Source organism: Durotheca rogersii (assembly GCF_024521655.1).
Source record: "Durotheca rogersii strain YMJ 92031201 chromosome Unknown GGS23scaffold_42, whole genome shotgun sequence".
Lineage (NCBI taxonomy): Eukaryota > Fungi > Ascomycota > Sordariomycetes > Xylariales > Xylariaceae > Durotheca > Durotheca rogersii.
Genome location: NW_026251273.1, coordinates 221,060 through 244,061, shown reverse-complemented (window position 1 = coordinate 244,061; position 23,002 = coordinate 221,060). Strand labels below are relative to the sequence as shown.

Sequence of the window (23,002 nt, the reverse complement as noted above, 5' to 3'; positions counted from 1 at the left end):
TGACGGATTGTGGTGGTTGTCGGTGGTTAAGCCCGGTTGGTGGGGTTCAACCGAGCGATGGAACTTCTTTTCCCTCTGACGTTGATGGGAATTGGGAATTGGGCAATTCCACCTAACCCAGGTTCGGTACCCTCGTACTGCCGGCCTCTTGCCAGGGATAATATAGGTACCTAATGTACGTGACATAACTTAGGTAAGGTACCCTAGGTACCTTATGAGTCTGGTGTGTAATACCGTATGTAATACTGTATGAGTATGTACACGTGTGTGAATCCTACCTGCCTGACCCTACTAGCGGGTATTACGTCATCTCCATTAGATACATAGGTACCTACCTAGGTACCCACCTAGGTGCGCAATGGATGGGGGACAAAACGCAGAGGCATGCATAGGTACACCTACCTACATAAATACATCGCTCTCTTTTGCCAATTAGCAATTTCTCGTTATTATCGCCGTTGCTCATGAGCGCCCGACAGGTATCTACCTACAATACCTTCTTATAATGTATGTACTCGCTTCTCTCTTCTCCTCCTCTTCCTCCTCCTCCTTCTCAATTCCTCCTCATGCATACACTCCCACCCTACCTCCCTTGACGGCTCTCCTCTGCAGAGCCGTGCCTACACGAGCTCGGATACCGTTACCATTACGAGGAAGAGGCCGAATATCCAACTAGAAGAGAAAGAAGGGTATCGTGACAAACTTGCGTCTCCCTGCTTGGGATATGCTCGTTCTCCTGAAAACAACGATAGGTAAGAAAAGAAACAAGGACGAGCCCGGACCAATGGCCGTGATACTCCCTCGACCCCCATCCAGGGCGACAGGCGCTTTGAAAAGGCTTGTGCGGCGTGTATAAGTGACATCGCACCACGGCAATGCTTTAATCCCCAACATCCGGCGAATCATTCTCAGTATGCATCCATTGCCCCCCTCCTCCCCCCATAGCGTCCCACAGCTACCGCCTCCGAGGCCGCACGCACACATATTAAACTAGGAAAGGTCCGCCCAGCTAGTCTCGCAAAACGGTCGGAGGTTCTAGTCGCCGAGCGGCATGCCGTCGAGTTCGTCCAGCAACCGGCGCCAATTGTCGGCCAGCATCTCCGAGTACTTGACGCGCTCCTGGGCCCAGTCCTGGTTCCATCGGCTGACGTGGAACTGCGTCTGCTGGAAGTATACGAGCTCGTCGCGGAGGCACTCCTTGACGAAGATGGACCGGTTGTGCTGGTTGACGATTGATTCCTTGTCCTGTTCCACACGTTAGAAACTCTTACGCTGGCACTACTAGTAGTGGTGCTGCTGCTGCTGCTTCCGCCCAAGAGGACAGTATAATCCTCGACACTTGGAGGGAGACCAACCTTGATTATGGCTTCGACCACCTTCTCTATTTCCCCCGGCTTGACTAGCCCATCCGGCTTCGCGCGTAGGCCGGCGAGTTTGGTCTCGTTATTCTGGATCCTCCGCTCCAGGTACGGAATGTTGTCCTTGTCCAGCCTCTCCCTCCGGTCGAACAGTTCTCTGATGCTCACCAGCGCGTCGCGCTGCCTTTTCAAGTCCTCCAGCACACCCGCTTCCCACGCCTTGCTTTCGTCTTCCATCAGACTCTGCGTGGTCTGCAGGTGCTTGCTCATAGCTATCAAGCCGTCGTTGAGCAGCGGTACGTCGTTCGTATCAGTAGCGTAGGTCTCCGAACTCGTCTCGGTAAGGGACGTCAGCGACAGAGCCATGCGCCCGTGGTCGGCTGCTACCCCTTCGCTCCGCTTGACGAGGCGGTCCATGATGTTACAGGACGTGATATAAAGGTCAGCGGATCGCTTAACACCTTGTTTAGTGCGCTCGAATAGCTCCTCTAACGACGGCGGTAGGGATTCCTCGAGCCCGGGCGGGAGCGGTCGGCCCGTAAACTCATCCACCACCGAGATCGTAGCCTGCTTACGCCATACCGCAAGTTCCTATGTATGCTAGTCAGCTTAGGGAGCAGCACTGGTGGGCCCTCATTTCGATACTCACCGTCGGGACCGTCAAGAACATGATGACAAGCTGCTCCTGGCCTAATACCGGGTGCCGGACGAGGGTATTAAGGAATCGGCCGAGGCCACGTCTACGCTTCTCGATGAACGCGCCATCGTTGGAAAGATGGTTACCGTTGACCGCGACTCTCTTCGGCGGGAGTAGGGGGAGCGCGCGGAACGGATATCGCTTGTGCATGCAATCGAGCAGCCACACGAAGTCGCTGTACCTGCGAATGACTTTGCTTCCTCGGCGTGCGCTCGTCACTTCGTAATTGTGGTGCTGAAATAGGAAGACGCCTTCCTTCTCTGGCATCAGCGTCACCACGATGTTCTCCTCGATTGCGCTTCCAGACCGACCACCACTAATGGTTCGAGTGTGGATGGCAGAAGGATTGATACCTGGCTCGTGGCCCTCCCCACTGCCGGCGCCGCTAAAGGGGCCGCCTAGATGGCTGGAGGGCCCATCGAAGCCGGCCGAGCTATTTGCATCGAAATATCCCCAACCACTGGGGTTTGATGATGCTGAGGGGGCGGAGGGGGCGCCAACACTACCGGTGCTGGGGGGCATGGTGGCGGTCGTAAAGGCCGAAGTCGGGTGAGGGTGCGAGTCGGGGGCGTCCGAATTGCCGTAGCCGTTACCATTCGTGCTCGGATTTACGTGATTGGCACCATTGGTCTTTGGGGTCTCGCCGTGGCCGTGGTTCGCGTGAAGGTCGGACGAGTTCCACGGATCGTCCTCGGGACCATCCATGGGGTGCTTTGTGGCTCTCGAGTGTGATGGAAATGAAGTGGGCGAAGGATCGGGCACCTGGGGCGGTTTCGCTGCAAGGTCTGCAGTATTCGGAAGGACGGGTTTTCGGACAGACTGAGACGACGAGAATAACTGGGGTTGCGGCAAGTCTGTATATTATTGCTTGGTTAGATGATTTTTTTCTCGGGCGAATTAACGCACTCTGCACACGGTCCCCCCCACCCCATGATGTACAGGGCCGCGCAGTGTGCTGTGCAGCGCAGCGCTTGCTATGTTGTGCTGTGCAGCGTACCGCGGCGAAATGCAGCCCATTGGGCGATACATGCGACTCGTTGGCGAGTTACATGGTTGGGCTCATGATGGGGAATATGCAGAATGAAATTTTCACATGACAACAGACCAGAGACATCGCCCGGAAAATAGATCCCGGAGAGAGATTACTCTCCTTTTCCCAGAGGCGGGAGAGTAAAAAACCTCCACTTCATGGGGCGTACATGCAGTGCTGTAGTCGAGGAGGGGGCTCTTCTTTTTTCTCTACTTACTGCGTCTCCGTTCGTCCACTCCGTCCAAGCTCACGGCTTCGTGCTCCTGCGCGAGGCCGATGAGAGCCAGCAAGACGCCGAACTCGCTGCGACCGACGGGCACGAGATGGCCGGCCGGAGCCAGTATTCCCATTATCCGCGCCTGGTCGTCAGCACCCAACTTAGCGGCAGCAAGCGTCTTGGTGATGCCCGAGGAGGTGACCTTGCCGCCGCTTCCGTCCTCGCGCACGGCGGCATCAAATGCCTCTATGTAGCTCTCGGGCACCTCGGCGCCATCTAGTAATTGTCGGATCAGGTCGCCGCGCGATTGCTGCTTCCGCGGTGTAGGCAGGTCCCAGGGCGAAGTCGCACCACTACCCCTGAAGTCGTCGTCATTAAAGAGGGTGTCCGAAGTCGACCGGGTCATGGGATCGTCGTCGTCGAAAAGCGAGTTTCGGGATCGAGCCACGGTCGTGTTGCCGGGAGTCAGGCTGTCGTTTGGGGGAGAAGAGCCAAATAGAGACATGATTTCTTCCTCAACGAGCGTTCTAATGTCTCTTTTTTTTTCTCTTCTTCCTTTAGTGACAGCAGCAGCAAGAGCAGTGTTATCGCTATACTGCAATGGCGAGCGCAGATAGGTAAGCCCGTCGTATTGTGCCAGATTCAGCAATCGCGAGCGGCGGCTGCTCTCTCTGCGCTCGAAGTGACGGCGGCGCAACACGATGACGAAGCCTGGAAGGAGAGTGGTCGAGATATTCAGCAGCACACGCACGACCGGGATTACGCAGACCTCGAGAATCCGGGCACTGGCTCTACACGTCGGCCTGGTTCGTGAGGTAGGATGGGCAGAGGGCAAGGGTGGGCAGAAGTTGGGATTCCTCGAAAGTCCTCGGCCGGAGCCTTTTGCGCACTTTCGCTGTCTTCTCAGCCGGGTCGTGGCTTCTAGTCAGCGGAAGGTAGGGGAAGCTCGGGCGATGGCCTGCGCTGAAACCGCCAGGGAAAGTGCACCCAGAAGGTGGGACGGAGCGGGATAGGTAGGCAAGTACATGCTGCGTGGTACATACTCCTGGGCATCATTCTGTACTATCTATGTACAGAGTAATAGTATATGACTGCGAAGTATACCTACACATACGTATTCAGTACATGATGTACATACCTACCTAGGTGGGGCAGTAAGGTCAGGTGGGGAAGGGGCATGGCAGGAACGGAGTCGAGGCCAGCGGACCGCAGACGGACCCTGATCTCATCATGGATCCCCCCCAAAGGCAGTTTTGCTGCGAACAGGCACGAGGTTATTAGGTAATAAATGAGATATCATACAGGTAGGTACCTTACGTACCTAGGGAGGCGGAATTAAGTAATACCGCCACACCTACGTACCTCCAAATCCCTCTGTGTGAGCGTCGGGTACCCGCATGATTTCCCAAGGGCGGATCCGCACGCAGCGAGGACCATACGGGTACCTCCCTGCCCAGCCACGCGCATTCAAAATACCTCTCAGGGGTTAGACGGATAGGAGGCACATACAGCGCTAGACAACTCCCTCCTTTTGACTGTCGAAAGGATAAGTGTATGCATCGCCGTCTATGCCGAGGGTATCAATCCATCCCTAAATACATACGTGTAGGTATACTTACATACAGAGCTAACAATCGACACGAGACGGATCCCTACCCTCATCGTACTTCTGCAGTCGTGGATTGCGCCTCCATAATGCAGATAGGCACAAAAAGAGGTATAACAATTGGCATGTCGGTGGTATAGTATTGGCATGTCTCGCTGCCCTGGCTACAGCTTGTCCCAGAGCTTGGTGTCCTCCTGCTTAGCTCCCTTCTTTCTCTTCTTGACCCGCTTCGTGAGCTGTGACGGCGGCACCTTGAAGTACAAGCTGGGCGACTCGCCAGACTGCAGTGTGTAGCTCAGGTAGCCCCGGTGCGCCGGGTCGCGGTAGTACTCGATGTCCCACCGCGCCGTCGGGTCCGGCAGCCGGTAGGCGAACTTCTTCTTCCGGAACGCCTCGAGCACCGGCTCGACGTGCTCCGGCCCCGTCGGCAGCGGCTCGTCGCTGTGGAAGCTCCTGCCTTCCACTAGCCGCTTTATGGCCATCTTCGTGTAGTACCTCGTCATGATCTTGCCGCCCGCCTTCTCCACCGCGTCGATGGCCGAGGCCGAGGCGCGCGACACCACGATGTCGATCGGCTGCTTCAGCGAGTTCCCGCCCCTTCCCAGCAGCTTGATTCCGTCCTTGATCGACCCGACGAGGTTGGACAGTATGAGCTCCTTCGGCGTGATCCGCTGCGTGGCGTCGATGCGGCCAGCATCGATCCATTCCTGGAGCTTGTCGAGGTTGACTTCGGACAAGATGGGCGCGTGGCTAAACGTCGGATGGTCAGTTGGCGGTGTGCGCCAGCGAGGGAGTAGGTAATGAGGAGTAGACGGTCAACCGTACATGTTTTCGAAGCCGAGCTTGCCCCTCTGCGTAATCAAAGGTGTCTGGCCACCTTGGAACCAAGGCTTGACCTTTCCATGCTGCTTCTGACCCTTGTGACCCCTCCCTGACGTCTTTCCCTTGCCGGAAGCCGGCCCGCGACCAAGGCGGATTCGTTTCTGGTGTGCGCCCTTGTTGTCGGAGAGGCTCGCAAGGATGTGGGCGTTTCGGGTCTGGATGGAGACCGCGCTCAGCAGCCTGACGAGCGATGAGTAACCGGACTGCTCAATTGATGCCCTGTAGCACCGAGCCGCCAGCAGAGCCGGTATTCGCGGTGGCATTTTGGTGCGGTTTGCGCGCGCTCGAGAAACGGAAGGCGAATGCCTCTCCGAATGACGGGAAGAATATGTCTTTTCTGGTTGGCGGCGTTACTTCGCACATAGGTACGGCCCAAGCTTTCTTCCGCCCGATTGCCGGCCCATGCCCCGATTACTTCAAGTACCCTTTAGTTCTATTCTGCCTTCTAGGTCCCCTAAGTAGATATGCAATTAGTCCTGTATTTCGAAGATAGGTAGGTATCATCTAGATACACGCGTGACACCGACAAGTATATGAACTCGCCTACAATTAGATATTCATTCAAGGCTGCCATATTTGTCATTATTTAGAATATCGCGATAGAAAAGCCCCATATAACCTGTATGAGAACGGCGAGTAGATACTAGGTACTAAAAGAAGGAAAAGACGAGGCAATTTGTCCATATATGCATCGGTAGCTGTCGTGGATTTCGTTCTGCCTTGTAGCAGTTGTACATGATACATACGACTATTCCCCCTGTTTATCCTCGCGCCGTCCAGGAGTGATGCTACTGGGATCCAAGAGGGAGGTGACATAGGTAGGTATGTCCACGGCACTAGGTAATAATCTAGCACCGGGATTCCCACTGGCCACACGTCTCGAACATCTGGGTTGATAAAAAGCGAGACCGAGAAGCTATAACACATGACTTAGTATTACCTCAAGAAATTAGTCAAGAGAGAGAGGCCCGGTATACGGAAGAATTGGACAATATAGGGCACGTACGTATTATCATCATAGTAGCAACAACCCTCGACATCTCCCTCCGGCACAGACCAAGATATCCTTTGCAAACTGGGGCCAAATCGACCTTCACCCGGGTGTTGTACCATTGCCCGTGGAAACAAAGACATCAAAAACAGTAGGCATCTAGGCAGACTGTACGAGTGCGTCCCTGAACAATGCTCTTGTTCCCACATAGCAACCGCGAGACTCGCGATATAAAGACCGCGCTCGCCCTCGAGCCCGAAGTCCTCGATACGGTAGAATTGCCTTTTCATACTGTTGATCAAGACGATACACTTATAAAAAAAAGGAAAGCAGGCGAAAAGACTAGAAAAGGACATTCAGATAACAAGATGCCGCGCATGTTGGAAACCGAAGAATTAGTCAACGTCTTCGGGGGTTACGCGGTAGCCGTCTTCATCCTGCTTGCTGCAGGCTCGCTCCGATGGGAGGGGCTCAGGAATATTGTCATCGACATGCAGATATCCCTTTGCACGATGATGGTTGTTCATTGGATTCTGCGCCACGTAGTCCAGATGCTGGTGTGGGAAAGGTGAAGCAAAATAGACTAATTGTGTAGACTTTTCATGGATAGACACTGGTAAAGAGATTTCGAAGATGTGATGGAGTAATTATCTGGGTGATATATCCAAATTATATATATATATATGCAACGTCCCCCTATTCTGCATGTATTATCTCCAGCTCTCCGGCCTTTCCCATCTACCCCTATTCCCAACAGACAACCCAACCGGCCCCTGCCACCTCTCGCTATTGGAGTCACCAGCGGTACTTTACACGTTAGCGATTTACCGACCCTTGCTCCAAAAAAAAGAAAAGAAAAGTCTTTAGAACAATAAGATCCTATTAAAAACAAACCGAGTCAACTTACTCGAAACTCTGTATTCTCCCGGTCCGTCAGGTCGAAGAACTCGCTGTCAGCGCGGTGGGCCAGGCCCCCATAGCGGCGGTCCCGGCGCGCGTTCTCCCAGCGGTAGTAGGCGATTAGGGCGGCAGTGGCGAGGGCCGCGGCGGCCGTGGAGGCGACGATGGCGGCCTTGGCTGGGAGGTAGGCAGGGCGGTCGGCGTCGCGGAAGGTCAGGGGTCCGATGATGTTGCCGAGGCAGAAGGCGGCGAGTAGCATCGCGTTCGCCGTCACCTTCTTCGTGTGGCCCGCCACGTTTGCCGCCGCGTACGAGTACAGCATCGGCAGGGCTGCCCCGATCGTGTTCGTCAGGTAGTTCCCCGTCAGCAGCGCCGCCTTCGCGTCCCCGTGGCTGAACGCGAGCAGTCCCCCGCCTAGGATTCCTCCCACTAGCAGCAGTGTGACGATGACAGGCCCCCGCGCGTCGTACTTGGCGGCCCCGACGCCTGCCGCGATCACTGAGACGCAGGTAAGCACACCTGACGGGATCGACAGCAGTGCTGTCTCCTTGGACGTGTAGCCGAACCCTTTAATGATGGTCGCCTGGAAGCTGCTGATGGCGCCGTTGGGGATGCTCATGGCGACGGTGATGAAGGCGATGATCCAGGTCTGCGGGTCAGTGAAGCAGTCGCGGACCTGGTACCACTTGAAGTGCTTGTTCTCGATGCCGGTCTGGTTCTCGCGAAGGCGCTCGATCGCCCAGATCTTCTCCTCGCGCGTGAGCCGGGATGTCATCGGACTGTCGGGAAGAAAGACTGCGGTGAGGATCCCAACCGCCATCGTGATGGACCCAAAGAGGAGGAACATGATCTGCCACGACGTGAATGTATCTGACTCGTAGTGCTGGAACCCGAAGGATGATAAGGCCCCGATGATGGATCCGGTCCCCGTACCGAGGTACCAGAAGCCGACCCGGAGCGGCTGCTCAGATCGCTTATACCACATGCTCGTCACCAGAATAAGCGCCGGTGCCACTGAAGCCTCGAAGCATCCCAGGAGAACCCGCAAGGTTGCGAGGGCGGCCCAGTTCTTTGCTGCAGAATTCAGGGCTACTATCAATCCCTATAGTAACCTAGTTAGTCCCATCTTCATCGATTTATCAGGACTGCGTAATTGAGTGTCGGGATTTCGAGTAGTATGAACGGTACTCTTAATCCCGACATCATCGATAATAGCCAGTCCGACAAGTGAACGTATATCCACAAAGTCGCGACTTGCCCAAAGGAAGACGTTAGCCCCGAGGTACTTCGCGGTGGGAAGCCTCTGCATAAGATAACCGGTTGGAAACTCAAACACTAAGTAAGTAACATAAAAGAGCGTGGCCAGTAGAGCAAACTGGTTCCCGGTGATACCGGTATCCTCTTGAAGCCCCATGACGTTGGCATAGTTGACTATCGCGCCGCGGTGAGCTGGTTGATTTCCTATGGAGAGGGGACCAGGACCGGTCCGGACATACTTAATGTTTTGTCGAGATACTGGAGGTTGTAGCAAGCCCCTGATCAAATGTCAAGATGGGACGTCGGAAGGGAGACATGCCAGTGCAGACTGACACATTAGAGGCACGATCTTGAGGTCTAGCTTCCTGACGAGGGCTTTCTCATCGGCTTCCGTCATCGCCGCTGCGCCCTCGCGGTGCAGGTATTCAAGTGCTGCGTCGGCGTCGACAACTTCGGGCACCTGCCCCTCTTTCTCCGACTTCTCTACACTCATGGCGAAGTTGGACTGCGAATATTTCACGTTGGCACACGCCGGTGACTTTTCCCGAGGGGATTTGGTGTGGGCTGGATAAGACGTAATAGTGGCGGACGCAGCAGTATCGCTGGGGAGGATACTACGCGATCCCTTTATACGTTGTCTCAAAATTCTCACAGTGACAGTTGCAGCAATGAATTCGCGAGGTGATACCGTTACTAAACACATGAACGACGTGAAGAGACTATCAGATCGGCATGTCAATTCCAAGATGCGAGAGCGCAGGGGTTGCCTTTTTGGCAGGTCGACGACGGGACAACCAATCATCATTGCTAGGGCTAGATAAGAGAGCTCATAAAACTGGCGGACGATGCCATTGATGCCTGCTGGCGATCCGGATTTAGACGAAGGGTTGGTGGAGGTTATCTGATAGCCGCGTCCATATCAGGTGGATGCAGATTAAATGCGGGGGAGACCTCGAGCATGCCACACTCTGGCAGGTCGAGGGAGATCATCAAGAACTTGGCCCCGATTCTCGGGCAATGACATGTTGCATTGAGTTGACGGGGAGGAGCTAGAGATGCGATACGTACGAAGTTCACAGAGAGAGTTGGCACTCATACGGTTAGATCCTCTGCCGTCGAAGTTGTCTCGGTAGGCCGCGCGCGGTTGAGGTGTGATACCGCCCCTCTGCTGATTGGTTCGACGAGGCCTTCGTTCTGGCGATAGCCGGAGGCATCCTTGGTTTTTTTCCCGAAACTGATCCCCATCCACCTCCAGGAGGAGCGCGCCTACCGACCTATCCGAGTACCAAGTCCCTGAACTCTGGCTCCCGGACCACGTCAAGGTGCCTCATATATGGTGAGGCATAGACAATGGTGATTGTGCCTTGCCCTAGAATGAAACTCGCGTGCCCTATATACTATAATTCCTTGACCGGAAATACAGCAGTCCCCGCAGCTCAGGAAGAACTCTGGGGAGAGACGAGGACAACGCTGTCTCCTAAGGAGAGCTGTTAGATAGCTAGCTTGGCTGAGAGCACGAGAGAAGGGCGGACGGGGGCCTCAGATAGGAGGATGCCGCACCTCGTACGAATAACATCTCGGATTTCTTGGTAATCGTCTAGAGTAAGGATTTAGCAGGCATTCGATCTTGGTGGCGCCTCGAGGAGCTACTCACTTTGATTTCCTCGTCTTCGTCGTCCTCATCCGCCACATAGATAGTCTCAACGACGTCGCCTAGTACTAAGTTCATGTGGCTATCGTAGGCCTTGAATATGCGAGCACAGCGAGTCAGTCACCTAGGCCGATCTACTCCAACCGCCTGCTTCCTTTGGTTGACCTACGTGGAGCCTCCCTTTCAATTCTCGGTCCCCTCGTAGCTTCACGAACACTACTTCGTCGATGAGCAGACGCACGAGGTCGAGGGGCTCGGAGACGGAGCCGCTGGTGGCTCCCTCTTCGTCACCGGCCATGGTGGCAGGGATAGTGGGTTTGGGTTTCGAATGAAGCAATGAAGAGTATCCCTATGGTGCGTTGCTCCTGAGCCTGTTGCGGTTCTAGTTCGGGGTGTGGAATGCGGTCGTCGTGTGCCGTTGAGCTAGACGCGTACGGCTGGGTGTTCAGGCGATTATCTAATATCGGGTATTCTCGTCTAATACATCCTCACGCACTGGATATGTGCGATATGTGCGTATCCCGGGGCCGTAGTTGCTGTGATAAAAGATGTAGGTACTTAAAATAGTGTAGGAGGAGCACTTTACAAGCAAGAAGCATTTAGGTATTTGTACCTACGTACCTAAGTTTCTTGACCGCCTCCACAATTACCCCCCACACTGTATTACTAACCCGAGGTATCGACGGTACTTAGTATTCCCACATACGAACAACACACAAACCTCTCTTCTGGTCTACTATGACGACGACGACGACATGAGTTCTGGACATACTAACCCTAGGTATGTCTTCTGTCGACGCCCATGATTAGCCACCTAATACAAACCTCAACTACCTATACCTTTCTGCCTGCCACTGTCTTATTCTTGTTCTACTTAAGTGAACTTGTCTTGTTATGCCGGTCATGGTAGGCATCAGCTTCTACCATGTCTGCCGTCGCCTCGAGGGCGCCGCTGGGCGGGCGTAGGCCCCCCCCCCCCACGTCTCTCCCTAGAGCGACGTCCTCGAGAATCTTCAGCCTCTGTTTACGCAGACGTTCCCCGGCGATCCCCTGTGTATGCTATTCCCTGTTTTCGCGGGGTCTCACGACGACAACGACAACGACAACGACAATGACGACGACGACAGCGATAGCGACGACAGCACCACTCGCTGGTGCGGCGTTTTCGCCCGAATTACACTTCTTGCGAGAATTGCTTTATAAATCGCAAGCCAACGACAAGGCCCGTCCCGCCCGTCCCGCTCTTAGGCAGCAAGCTGTCGAGGCGGCCGAGGCCAAGCTCGCACACCGGTACGCCGAGATAACTGAAAATCTTCCCTACCTGTTCCTCAAGGCCCTCGAGGCGATGAGGCGGGGCGACAGTCGAAGGCTGCTCACCTGCCTCGAGCGGATAACCCGCATGGGAACTGCGGACCTGCAGCACGCCGTCGTTACTTTGCCCCGGACCACCTTTACCGAGTTCCTCCGCTCCCTCGACCCTTTCCGTATCGCTAGCGAGGCCGATCCGACCGACCGGGTATACATATCCCCGGGCGCGTTCCATTCGCTCAACATGAAGTCCACCCTGGACGAGTGGGGCGTGCGGAGAGTCTACGTGCGGCTGGTCCGGCGCATGCTGGTGCTTATGATGGCCCTCAAAGCCTCGGGTCAGATCTTGCACACTGACGAGTATACCTACCTCCTCCGGTGTGCGGGCGCCGCCTCGGACCCGATGGGCGCGAAGTGGATATGGCGAGAGATGGACCGCACCGAGACGACCGATTGGCGGCACAGCGACGTCTACGCCGAGTTCGTCGCCGCGCGCTTCCTCACGCGGCCCTTGTACTCCGGCTACGATAAGATGAGGAGGATTGTCACCCCCCGGAACCTCCGGGGGTCGCGGATCCATCTGGCCTACAGCCGCTACCGGAAGCTTGAACGGCTGCGGTTCAACACGCGGCCCTCCAGGCTGCGCTTCGGGCTCAACAAGGACGCACGCCACGTGGAGGAGCTGATGCGCATGATGCGCAAGAGAGGCCCCGTCATGCGACTCTTCCGCCATATCCTCGAGGAAGGCAACCGCATGAACGAGTCCCTGCTCTGCGCGCTGATGATCGGCTTCGGCCGGGTCGGGTCGCTATGGTTCGTCTCCACGCGCATCCTCCAGGACTACTTCGGCATCCGGGTGACGCAGTGGTCCTCCGGAACGCGCAAAGGCGGGGTCGACGTAGCGCCCGAGAAGGGTGCCTACAGCCCGGTTAACCGCGTCACGTTCCGCATGCGGCCGACGGCGCGCACCATGGCAGCCGTCGTCGAGACGTTCGGCTCTAACGGCGAGATCGTGACCGCGTTCCAGGTCGTCGACCACATCTCGCGGGAGCACCAGATCCCCATCCCGCGCGCCGTCTGGCAAGACCTGCTCGAGTGGGCACACATAATGGGGTCGTTGCCCATGTCGACGGCCTGGAAGTACGCCGGCATGCGCTCCAAGATCCCCCACCCGGACATGGTCGAGGCCCTCTTCACCGCCATGACGACGAGCTCCCCGGCCAACCCGCACGGGGCCCTTCGCCCGGGCTTCGACCAGTACTCGGTCCTCATCCGCAACCTCCTCGGTAAGCGCCGGTTCCGCCGCGCCCTCCCGTACATGCGCCTCGCCGTCGAGATCTATCACGACCAGCACCGCGCCTTCGAGGACGCCGCGCTCGAGCAGCTCGCGCAGCTCCGCGACCGCATCGGCTCCCCCGCCTCCTCCGCCGCCACGATCCGCCACCAGCGCGCCCGCTTCCTCAAGGGGCGCATGTGGTACGACATCAACAACTGGTGCCGCCAGATCCTCGCCAAAACGCGCAGCTTCGCCGCCTCTCCCCCCGACACCTTCCTGCCCGACGTCGTCCGCGAGTTCGCCCTCTTCATGCCCAACCCCATCCGCTACCGCACTGCCTCTGGCTACGTCGAGCTCTTCGACCCCGCGCGCCCCCGCATCCGCGCCCGCCCCAACAACAACGTCGCGTACCTCAACATGGTCATGCGCGAGCGCGCCACCCTGCGCGAGCGCCCTGTCCGCCTGCCCAGGGTCACCGTAAAGTCGAGCCACTCGCTCGATATCCGCGCCTTCTCGAAGCTGAACCCGTTTACCGTGCTCACCGGTGAGACAGCATTGCTGGTCAGTGAGTCGAATATCATCACAGACAGTTTGGCGACGAGGCCGCCGAGTGATGCATCAGCGAACGGAGGGGAGCGCGGGGCCGTAGATTACGATGACGAAGATGACTATTCTTAGAACATTTATAATTGTCGCTTATATCTACAACGTGTTCGGCTCGTACATACATGTAAGTTGCCGCATATATTCCTCTGTTAAGGTAGCAGCTGTAGTAGTAGTGGTATATATTCTATTTATCGACAGCCCGTGGCGGAACCTTGGGTCTACGGGGGCTCCTCGCGCGCCTCACGGTGCAGTGTGTGCTTCGTATTTGGGATTTACCGTGACTAGTTGTGGGCCCCGCTCGATTGCGGTTAGTTACGACTTGACCCTCTCAAGCCTTAAGTCGTTGATAAGCATGTATCGGCTCATCGTGATCCACCCCCACCGGAACCAGACCATCTGGCTCTTGTGGGCCTGTGTCATGGCCGTCCTAGCCGTACCGTAGCTCTCCCGTGCACCTACTAGAGCGCTCATGCTGACAAGGGCGCCCGGGTTTCCCCTTTCGCTCTTTTTGCTGCCTTCAAAGGCTACCGACAGGATCGTCGGGAAGACGTCAAGGAAAGTGGTATATTTGCGCAGGAGGCCCACGCTCGAGAGTGTGTATAGGTCTACGGGAGAGGACCACCCAGGCTTACCGTGGACCAAGGCCTTGAGGAAGCCACGGGCGCCGTGATATAGCGAGATATGGTTCGGGTGTGACGACACGCCGCTCTCGTCAAAGGTGATGAGGATGTCGATGGTAGCCGTCGGTGCCGCGGCATTCGATGCCTTCTGCTTGGCGAGATGAGGTGCGAAGGCGCTGCAGAGGAGGGCCGAGATCTTCGACGAGTCCCACGTTGTCGTCATGGAGTCTGGAAACTCACTGGGAAGGTATTAGGGTTAGCATGTGCGGCATCACCCCGAACATATATCCCACGACGATCATTTTGACACCCCAACGGGGCGTTCCCGTTCAGGTGCGGATAGTGGGTGGGGAAGAGGAGGGATGTATGAATGAGATTACTATGAGCGCAGACTCGTGGGGGGATACTCACGGACTCTCGTGAACCAGCACGTCATTCTCGCTCCTCAAGCCCAGCAGCATGCCACTCTTGACCAATTCCTTCTTCCGCGTCTCACCCAGGCCATCAGCGTTGCCCGAACTCAGGCACAGGATCCTGACGTGGTTTCCGGTGTCAGGGCGTGTTAGCGCGAGCACAGTCGGCGAGAAGAACATGGCCTCGTCGTCCGGATGAGCGATGAGTAGGCAGATGCGCTTGTTGCGCACGGTGGGGAATCGCATCTGCGACACCGACGCGGTGTAGGTATAGAGCAGCGGCAGGACGACGGCGACGGCACCAAGGCTGGCGCCTACGCTCAAGCCTATATTAACGCCCGAAAAATCGAGAAGTCCCATCTTCGACCCTGGCTTTCGGTAGCTCGACCTTGAGAAAAGGTGTACAGGTTAGTAGAGCTATTAGGGGACTGGTCTGGTCCGTTCCGTTGTACGCGCAGCCGAGGTTTGCGGTAACTTGAGGCGGGCGTGCGTGCTCGAGAGGCAGGCAAATGGTGATCGATGATGATTAGACCGAGACCGCGTTCGCTTTTTTCAATTTGCGACTGTAACTTGCATCAACCAATGAACACGAAGAGCACGCGACACACGGTCTACACAAGCAACGATGAAGGTGAACAAGCAAGGAGCGAGGCAGGCAAGGTCGGGAATATCAGTTAGAAGTTGAGAAGGGGTAGAAAACGGGTAGGGCCTCCTACCCCCTCGGACGATAGCGGGCAACAATAGAGGATGTCTCACGGGTGTAAAACAGCCTGAGGGAAGAGGAGAAGCAGGAGAACAAGGACGTGGTTTGGGAAGCGGTATGCAAGAAAGCAGAAGGGCACTCGGTAGGTTAATGCCACCTGACACCTGGCGGGCGGGAGGGTCGGGTGTAGGAGGGGGGCACGAGCCACGGGGATCTGAGACGATGCATTAACGATTAACAGGGAGCGGGCGAGTCAAGGTGGTGATGGAGGGGAGGGGAGGGGAGGGCTAGAGCGAGAAGAAGAGGGGTGGAGGGGACGAGGACGAGGAGGACGAGACGGGGGGACGCTGTTAGGCCGTTTGCTATTTACAAGTTACACACAGCACTACACAACGCAGCCAAGTGCGGGAGGAGAGAACGCGTAGAGATGGGATAGATGATGTGCTGCATGTAGGTATGTCTAGTCGTGCATGCGCCGAGGCGTGTATGCATGCTGTGTGGTCGTATGCATGTCTATCTATGCATGCGTGCGTGCCGCGGAGGGGACGAGAGAAAGGGAGGACGCCTCGTTCGAGACTCTCCTCCTCTTCCTCCTCCTCTAGCCTGTCGACGGTATAGGAGGGACTGGCGCCAGGCTGGCGCCAGGGAGGGAGGATGGGACGGTATGCGACGGATGGATGGAGGGCATCGGGCCTGGCCAAGGAGCCCGAGCGACATCCGGCTGTGCCCACTTGGCCCAGCCGCGATGCCCGATGGAGCGGTGCAGCGCTCTCGTGCAAATGACCGGCCTACCAAGCCCACCTCCCTAACCAGACCTAGGTGGCTCCTCTCTAGATTGTAGCCTCGAGTCAGGTCTAGGACGGAGGTGGTGATGGCGATCGACGGCTGGTTGGTAGATGGAACCGTGTGACGAGACGCGACAGCGGGACCTGGAATGGACGAGATCATGGAGGGATGGACGGCCACATGTGAGGAATTCCTGTCCGGGCGGAAGAAGAGGGGAGATCTCAGCCCGCAGGAGACCTCGTAGGTACTAGTAGCGGTACATAGCTAGAGAGAGGAAGGGGAGGGGCATTAAGAAGGTGGGGCCAAGAGGTACCCCCCCTAAAGCAGGTACCTCGCCTGACCGTATCGACTACAGGCGCGCTACCCCTCGCCTTCGCAACGGGATTCAAATTAGGTACGCCGCCACATCGATAACAATCCCGTTGGCTCCCCGTCTTCTGCTGAGGCTCGCTGCGCGCGCTGGCGCGAAAAGCCTACATGAAGCATATGATGTAATCCGAGGGCGACGGAAATCCGATGCGCTTGCACATATCCGGGGTTTGGGCGGCCATCAACTGATTGGTTCACGTGGGGAGATCTTGACCCACCTGTCTCACAAAGCCGGAGTTCGGGTGGCCGCATACAGGGACCCCAAATCCATCGCATTAGGTACCCACCTATGTACTGACGCCGCGTTGGATGGGTATACGCATACTTCTTATACGTACATATGTGCACTGCACCCCCTGCGGGCCGATTGCAGGGGGCATATTACGTAGGTAACCTACCTGTACGTGTAGTATGCCTATATGAGTATAAGTACAGGAGGCAGGTAATATGTATATACTCATACTACCTAATGCTATGCGTAGGTGCATTAGGTCCCAACCCTACTCACCTTGCCCTTCACCTACCTAATCTAGAAGACTTTGAATGCATTAACGAGAGGTACTAAGGCGGCCATACACTGTCGTCCAGGCTCCCAAGTACCTCAGCTAGAAGCTTGCATACTGGCGCCGCGAGAGGTTAGGTACCTCCCAACTAGCAATGCCAAGAGACACCTTACCCCTGCGATACCGAGGTAGCATTACGCGTAGTCTATTCCTGTAGAATACACCTCTCTTTTTTATTTATCGGAGTGACATATCAACCCTCCATCACACCACCACCACCCCAACATTCCAATATCGCGAACACGCGACCTGTACCCTATCGACCTGTGTTCTCGGCTTACTCCATTCTTCGACGCATCCCCTCCCCCTCGCATCGACCCGCCTGGGTTGTCACCGCTTTCGCCCGTTTGTGGCCTTGCGAAGCTACTCGTCCGCCGCGCTCCCGAGTTTTTCGCAATGGTCCGAACCAGGAGAGAGAGGAAGGCGACCGCAACCGAGATCAAGCTGACCCACCCCGACCGATCGGCGCCGAGCGAGAACACGCTGCTCCAGCTTGCCCAGGACCGCAATCTCTTCGAAGAAGCAGAGAGGCGGGAGCGGAGGAACGCAGGCAAACGCGGCCAAGATGAGGACGAAGGGGAGCCCCTCCTATCGCCGGCGGCGGAGAGAGTGATGGACACCATTCTCTGGGCCGGGAGCCTGTCCATGCTACACTTCACGCTCGACGTCCTCGTCCAGCATCAATATGCCGTCTCCATCATATGGCCTCAGATCATGACTAGAACAGTCCAAGCCTTTGCTGGTAAGCCTCTGCTCCTGCGCGAGCAGTCCGACCCAAATACAAGCATATCGGGCTAAGACGGCGCAATCGAAATGCGCGCGCACGCACAGTGTTCCTCCTGCTCTTCTACGTGCTTCATCCGCACCCCTCGGCTCCGATACTCCTCCCCGGGCTTCCCGTTAGATTCCAGGCGCCTCTCCGGCAGACCCTCTTCCTCGTCGCAAGCGTCTGCTCTGGCTGCTACCTGATCCACATCTCGAATAAGTACGGGTATCTGGCTATCATGAAGCGGTCGCCGCCGCTGGGCTGTATCTGGGTCTGGTCTGTCATCGAGCTTAACCTTCCGCTTGCCATGCTCTCTCTGGCTTGCTCCGGCGGCTTCTTCTACCAGGGCGGATATTCGATAAGGCAACAGTATTGACACGGCTATTTCCCGAAACCAGCAGTCTATAATACAGCTATGTGACGCTCATCCGTCTCCTTCGCCTCTCGGGATTTAAATCTTGCATTTGGAGCCACAAGTCGAAACCCCTACTGTTAGTTGTACACGTGCATAAACTGACCGAGGATCCATCCATGTCGTAAAGGACCCGGATGCGTTCTAGGATCTCGCGTGCTGGCTCTTCTAATCGACGGATCTCTAGGATGAGAGCTTCGAGCCTTTCGAGTTGATGGTCGACCGTCTTCTCTCTCGTCTTGTTCCACCCTTCAAGGTCTCGAATTCTCCCGGGGAACGTTTAATCTCACCGCGCTCGGTCTCTCAACCCCCCTGAGCACTGTACCTTACGAGGGGACGGTGCTTATCTGTGTGAAGGACACCTTAGCAGTCAGCGCCTCTCTCTGCCTAACTGGCTCTAACGCTTTAGTCCGAACCGGTAGCCATGCCATCGCAACGGTTGTGTTAAAGCCCTAGCCCTTTGTTACGAGCGCCCACTGCCTGTCCCTATACCGCTCATTCTCGCTCCTGGCTCTGGTTTCCGTCTCCTCGACTAGTTCAAGCAGCTTTTTATCGAGTCTGTGGAGGTCCTCCATCACGTGCCTGAACGTTTGGAACTGGGTTTGGCTTTCTGTATCGAAGCGACTAACCATGGCCATGACGAGTTCCGCAAGCCACGCGGACTCCGTCTTATACCGACACAGCGACATTTTGACCTGGAAGAACTCCTGGTCGCTGTTGCGTAGGTATGTCACACGCGCGTATGCCGCCGCAAGAGCAGCGAATACAAATGTTAGGATGCCGGTAATATTCGCGGCAATAGACAGCGACGAATCCTGCTGTGTTGCGTCTGCCATGGGGACCGAGAGTCACCAGCGTTACCACCCCTCTGGACGGCGCCACGAATTCCTCCCTTGTTTCTCCCTTGAAACGACTCAGCTTTCCTCCACTCATTTACGGGGCCGGTTTGGATTTAAGTAAGCAGTCGGATAAGAAACCAGCACAGCCTCGCGAGGGAAGATCACGAGATTGAACAATTTCCAAGCTATGCTGTGCCAAGAATCCGGTTTTCAAGGGGAAATAAAAGCTAGCGCTTGTGTTCACGTAACGCACCTTTTCTTCAACAGCAGTCAAGCTCTTTAACGACGGAAAATCTAAACATTGTTCAAGGAGCTAAGTGTCTATAGGAGGATCCGGAGGCTACTCTCGTTGTTAGAGTCTTCATAGACTGAATAAATAGATAGTAAGTTAAGTATAAGTTAAAACATTTGACATTCTTAATTAAAATAATGTTTGAATTATTCTATGAAGTAGAATAATGCAGGATTATTTTTAATATAAATGCTAAAAATAATAACTTGTTAGGAACTATGGTTGGAAGTGTACTAACCTATAAGGATTATAAGGTATAAGAGGTGAAAAGTAAAAAAAAGATTATTCTACTTCCTATTATACGGGCGGCCGGTTTTAACGCTAAGATAAACCGCCTTAAGAGCGGTACCTAGTGAGGAGGAGCAGAGCGTACGCGATGCTAGAGACCCGGATAGGTTTATTCGAAGGTGCATTTTATCGAAGACTATAGTACGTACGATGGTCTAAGATAAATAAAACTAGTATCGCTATATTAATCGAGAGATAAGGAATTTAATGTAGTTATCGTATCTTAGCTATGCCTTTTAGTCGTAGAGATATAGTAATCGCTAGCCCGAAGGTATAAGAGGTAAGGGAAGAAAAGGAGTAAAACGTAAAAGTTACTTATTCGGCTATAGCGGTACGACGAAGTAACTTAAGCGCCTATAATTAAGATAGATATATTAATCGGAGAACGACGAATCTAATAGTAAAAACGAATCTTTAATTAAGGTAAAAATAGTAAAGATAGTAATCTAGTTAGGTAATGATTTAGATAATAAGCATAGTATATCCCGTACTTACGGGTACTATAGTTACTTTATATAGGTATAAGGCCTATCGTAACGTATTACGTAATATATTAAGAAAGTATATCTTACCGTACTACTATAGCCTCCTTAGTTTAATTATACCGTAAGGAATAATTAAACTAAAAAGCGTAATACGGTATGTCCCGATTAATATCTTCCTTTAAAAACTACCGCGAAACTCTATTCTACCGGCTATTATTTAATTACTATCGTCGTACCTTTAGCTTTTCGTTTAATATTATAAAGGGGCTCTTTTATTACTTTACGGCTAACTTAGCCCGGTTTACCTTCGCCGATCTAACCCGATCGGCGTTTTCCTTCTCTATCTCGGCTACCTTCTTCTTAGTTTCGTCCTAGCCCTCCTAGTTAAAGGGATAGCAAGGGAGCGGGCGCGTTCTAAGGATTAATTAGATATCTTCCCTCTACCTATACGGTATAGAGGTCTCCTCCGATTAAAAAGCCCTAATCCTTTTTAGTCCGGGGGAAGGAAGGAGGCGCGCTATAACCTTAACGAGGTTATTATAACGGAGGTTTACGTCCGCCGATACGAGGAAGTAAGGGGGATTAGGTACTAAGGCTATAGAGAAACGACGGACTTCGGCTTATACGATAGACCGAACGGAGGATTTACGGCTAAGGAATTCGCCGATCGGCGTACTTTAGGCGGATGCTATAGCGTTAATAAGGTTAATTCGCTTTTAGTAATCTACGGCTTACCGAAGACGCTTAACGATGCCTACCCCTTCCTTTAAAACTCGAACGTTATAAAATTATTCTACTACCTCGGCGTATTCTCTTATGGTATTAAGGGGGTCGAGCTAAAGTTAACGGTTCCTATGAAGGTACTTCCGTCGAATTCGAGTTTTATGCGGGACTAGAAGATAAAGTTTATACTAAGTAATAAGGGGTAACTAACGAACCTATCTTTAACGACGTAGATCGGTAAGCGAAGGTAGTAATCGGTAAACTAGATAGAACCGTCGATTATTCCTATATATAAGGTCTCTATAGAGGATTTAAAACCCCGCTATATCGCTTTAATACCGGTTATAAGGAAACGCTACTTCTTTACGTAGCTTTTTACGATTATATTAAACTACGTTCCTATATCGATTACCGTAGATACGAGAGCTTCGTTTCCGTTAGGTCTTACGTTAACTACTAGCTTAGGAAGAGGCCGGATATAGTTCTTAATATCCTTCGCGATAATAGAATTTACCGCTATTTTACTCGAAGGATTAGTAAACGGGGCGGTAGTTTACGGTACGCTAGGTATTTTAACGCTTTTTTCCCGATCCTTTTATACCTATTCCTTTATAATCTTAATAACCTTAAGCTAACCTTCGTTAATTTCTATAGCGCGTATCGTAAGGTACTTAACTACTTATTCCGAAAACCCGGGCATGAACTTAATTAGGTCGTTCTACGAAACCTCGAAGCGTTTCCTGCTATTCTTATTAATCTTATCTAGCTAAAACTCTCTTAGTAATTCGTTAATAGTTTTCGCCTTCCTAGCTAGGTCGTTCGTATTCGAAGTAGCGTTCTTACCGGCTTTAATCGGTTTACGCCTAGGCTATAACGATAGGACTTTTATATCCTCTTAATCGGGTACTTCTTTTTCGATATATTCGCCGTTAGGACCTTTAGCTCGCTTAATTACGTTAACTTCGATTAGGTCCGTCTTAATGATATCCTTATAATAATAGATACCTTCGTCGTCGATAAAACCCTTAGTTTAATTATAACCTAAGATCTCCGTTTCGTATAATTCGTAGCTATATTTACGTTCGATTATTTAAATAACGTTAATCTCCGATATAGCTCTTAGTATCTCTTCCTACTTTAATACTACCTCCTCGTTCTTAGAGTATCGTAGGTTAAGGGGTATAAGCTTTAGCTTTCCGGCTAAGTAATAATATACCATCCTACGTACTTACTTTAAAGATTCTTTACTTTAATATACGTAAAATAAGATATAATAAGCAATCGGTTTTCCTTTACGCTTAGCTTAGGTAATAATCGATCCTAGGATTAGTATTAACTCCAGCTTATCCGGGTTTCCGTTCTCGAGGTAATATAGTCGTTTATTACTCCTATAATAGAACCGATTCTAAGTTATATTTATTAGTAGCGGGTAGCGGCTATAATTATAAAGCCGATCGAAAGTATTATAAAACTAGTATTTAAATTCCCTATAATTATTTATTTAGGTTAATAAAATCTTATTACGTATACCTCGGTAGTCTAGTATAATATTACGTTTAGAGCTTATTAAGGTTCTTCCGTTAGTTTATAGGTTATAAAGACTTAAGTTCCGAACCGCGTTTATTAGGAACGGGTTTTCTTATTAATATTATTAATCGGCGCCGTACGTATCCTTAGGGCTATAAGAGCTACTATCCTAACGGTAGTTCTACGAAGTTATCTTTATCTTTAGAGCGTTAAGTCGGTCGTAAAGGGCTTATATACTAGCTTCTTAACTAATACTTAGGTAGCCGTAAGAGGGTCTAGGCTACGAGAAAGGCGGTAGTAGAGGCATTTAGAGGCTAGGAGTCGCTAATCGTTAAACTATTTATATTATAAGCTTTTCGGGTTTTTCGAAAGTTACCGTCTTTTACTATCGTCGTTCCTCGGTTTAGGTCTTATCGGTAATTTATATTACTATATGA

The 23,002-nt window shown here is 53.2% G+C and overlaps 7 protein-coding genes across 7 annotated transcripts; 2 read left to right on the top strand and 5 right to left on the bottom strand.

Annotated features, from left to right (window-relative positions):
- Positions 1-1,035: 1,035 nt before the first annotated feature.
- On the bottom strand, positions 1,036-6,053 carry GGS23DRAFT_607965 (uncharacterized protein; the record flags this gene model as incomplete). Its single annotated transcript, XM_051520132.1, has 6 exons — positions 1,036-1,245; positions 1,356-1,949; positions 2,008-2,909; positions 3,303-3,829; positions 5,077-5,658; positions 5,734-6,053. 6 exons carry the CDS (start codon positions 6,051-6,053, stop codon positions 1,036-1,038), a joined length of 3,135 nt encoding a protein of 1,044 aa, XP_051367568.1.
- Positions 6,054-7,576: 1,523 nt separating this feature from the next.
- GGS23DRAFT_607964 (allantoate permease) lies at positions 7,577-9,431 on the bottom strand (the record flags this gene model as incomplete). Its single annotated transcript, XM_051520131.1, has 5 exons — positions 7,577-7,588; positions 7,689-8,783; positions 8,940-9,112; positions 9,178-9,216; positions 9,272-9,431. 5 exons carry the CDS (start codon positions 9,429-9,431, stop codon positions 7,577-7,579), a joined length of 1,479 nt encoding a protein of 492 aa, XP_051367567.1.
- Positions 9,432-10,142: 711 nt separating this feature from the next.
- GGS23DRAFT_393426 (like-Sm domain-containing protein) lies at positions 10,143-10,982 on the bottom strand. Its single transcript, XM_051513528.1, has 4 exons — positions 10,759-10,982; positions 10,593-10,682; positions 10,499-10,535; positions 10,143-10,415 (listed from the first exon to the last, which is right to left on the bottom strand). The coding sequence occupies exons 1-4, from the start codon at positions 10,885-10,887 to the stop codon at positions 10,375-10,377; spliced, it is 297 nt and encodes a 98-aa protein (XP_051367566.1). The 5' UTR covers positions 10,888-10,982; the 3' UTR covers positions 10,143-10,374.
- Positions 10,983-11,272: 290 nt separating this feature from the next.
- GGS23DRAFT_393315 (uncharacterized protein) lies at positions 11,273-14,077 on the top strand. The gene is made up of 2 exons (XM_051513527.1): positions 11,273-11,370; positions 11,469-14,077. Exon 2 carries the CDS (start codon positions 11,515-11,517, stop codon positions 13,849-13,851), a length of 2,337 nt encoding a protein of 778 aa, XP_051367565.1. The 5' UTR covers positions 11,273-11,370; positions 11,469-11,514; the 3' UTR covers positions 13,852-14,077.
- GGS23DRAFT_393298 (LmbE-like protein) lies at positions 13,972-15,600 on the bottom strand. Its single transcript, XM_051513526.1, has 2 exons — positions 14,811-15,600; positions 13,972-14,638 (listed from the first exon to the last, which is right to left on the bottom strand). The coding sequence occupies exons 1-2, from the start codon at positions 15,170-15,172 to the stop codon at positions 14,092-14,094; spliced, it is 909 nt and encodes a 302-aa protein (XP_051367564.1). The 5' UTR covers positions 15,173-15,600; the 3' UTR covers positions 13,972-14,091.
- Positions 15,601-17,629: 2,029 nt separating this feature from the next.
- GGS23DRAFT_601045 (uncharacterized protein) lies at positions 17,630-18,375 on the top strand (the record flags this gene model as incomplete). The annotated part of the gene is made up of 2 exons (XM_051519162.1): positions 17,630-17,975; positions 18,065-18,375. 2 exons carry the CDS (start codon positions 17,630-17,632, stop codon positions 18,373-18,375), a joined length of 657 nt encoding a protein of 218 aa, XP_051367563.1.
- Positions 18,376-18,737: 362 nt separating this feature from the next.
- Positions 18,738-19,247, bottom strand: GGS23DRAFT_607960 (uncharacterized protein; the record flags this gene model as incomplete). The annotated part of the gene is made up of 2 exons (XM_051520130.1): positions 18,738-18,806; positions 18,879-19,247. 2 exons carry the CDS (start codon positions 19,245-19,247, stop codon positions 18,738-18,740), a joined length of 438 nt encoding a protein of 145 aa, XP_051367562.1.
- Positions 19,248-23,002: the final 3,755 nt, after the last annotated feature.

Coding starts and splice junctions, on each gene's coding strand:
- GGS23DRAFT_393426 (XM_051513528.1), bottom strand. CDS start 10,887: ATGGCCGGTGACGAAGAGGGAGCCACCAGCGGCTCCGTCTCCGAGCCC. Junction 10,536..10,592: donor ACGAAGACGAGGAAATCAAA/GTGAGTAGCTCC, acceptor TCCTTACTCTAG/ACGATTACCAAGAAATCCGA. Junction 10,416..10,498: donor CGAGATGTTATTCGTACGAG/GTGCGGCATCCT, acceptor AGCTCTCCTTAG/GAGACAGCGTTGTCCTCGTC.
- GGS23DRAFT_393315 (XM_051513527.1), top strand. CDS start 11,515: ATGTCTGCCGTCGCCTCGAGGGCGCCGCTGGGCGGGCGTAGGCCCCCC.
- GGS23DRAFT_393298 (XM_051513526.1), bottom strand. CDS start 15,172: ATGGGACTTCTCGATTTTTCGGGCGTTAATATAGGCTTGAGCGTAGGC. Junction 14,639..14,810: donor GTGCTGGTTCACGAGAGTCC/GTGAGTATCCCC, acceptor ATACCTTCCCAG/TGAGTTTCCAGACTCCATGA.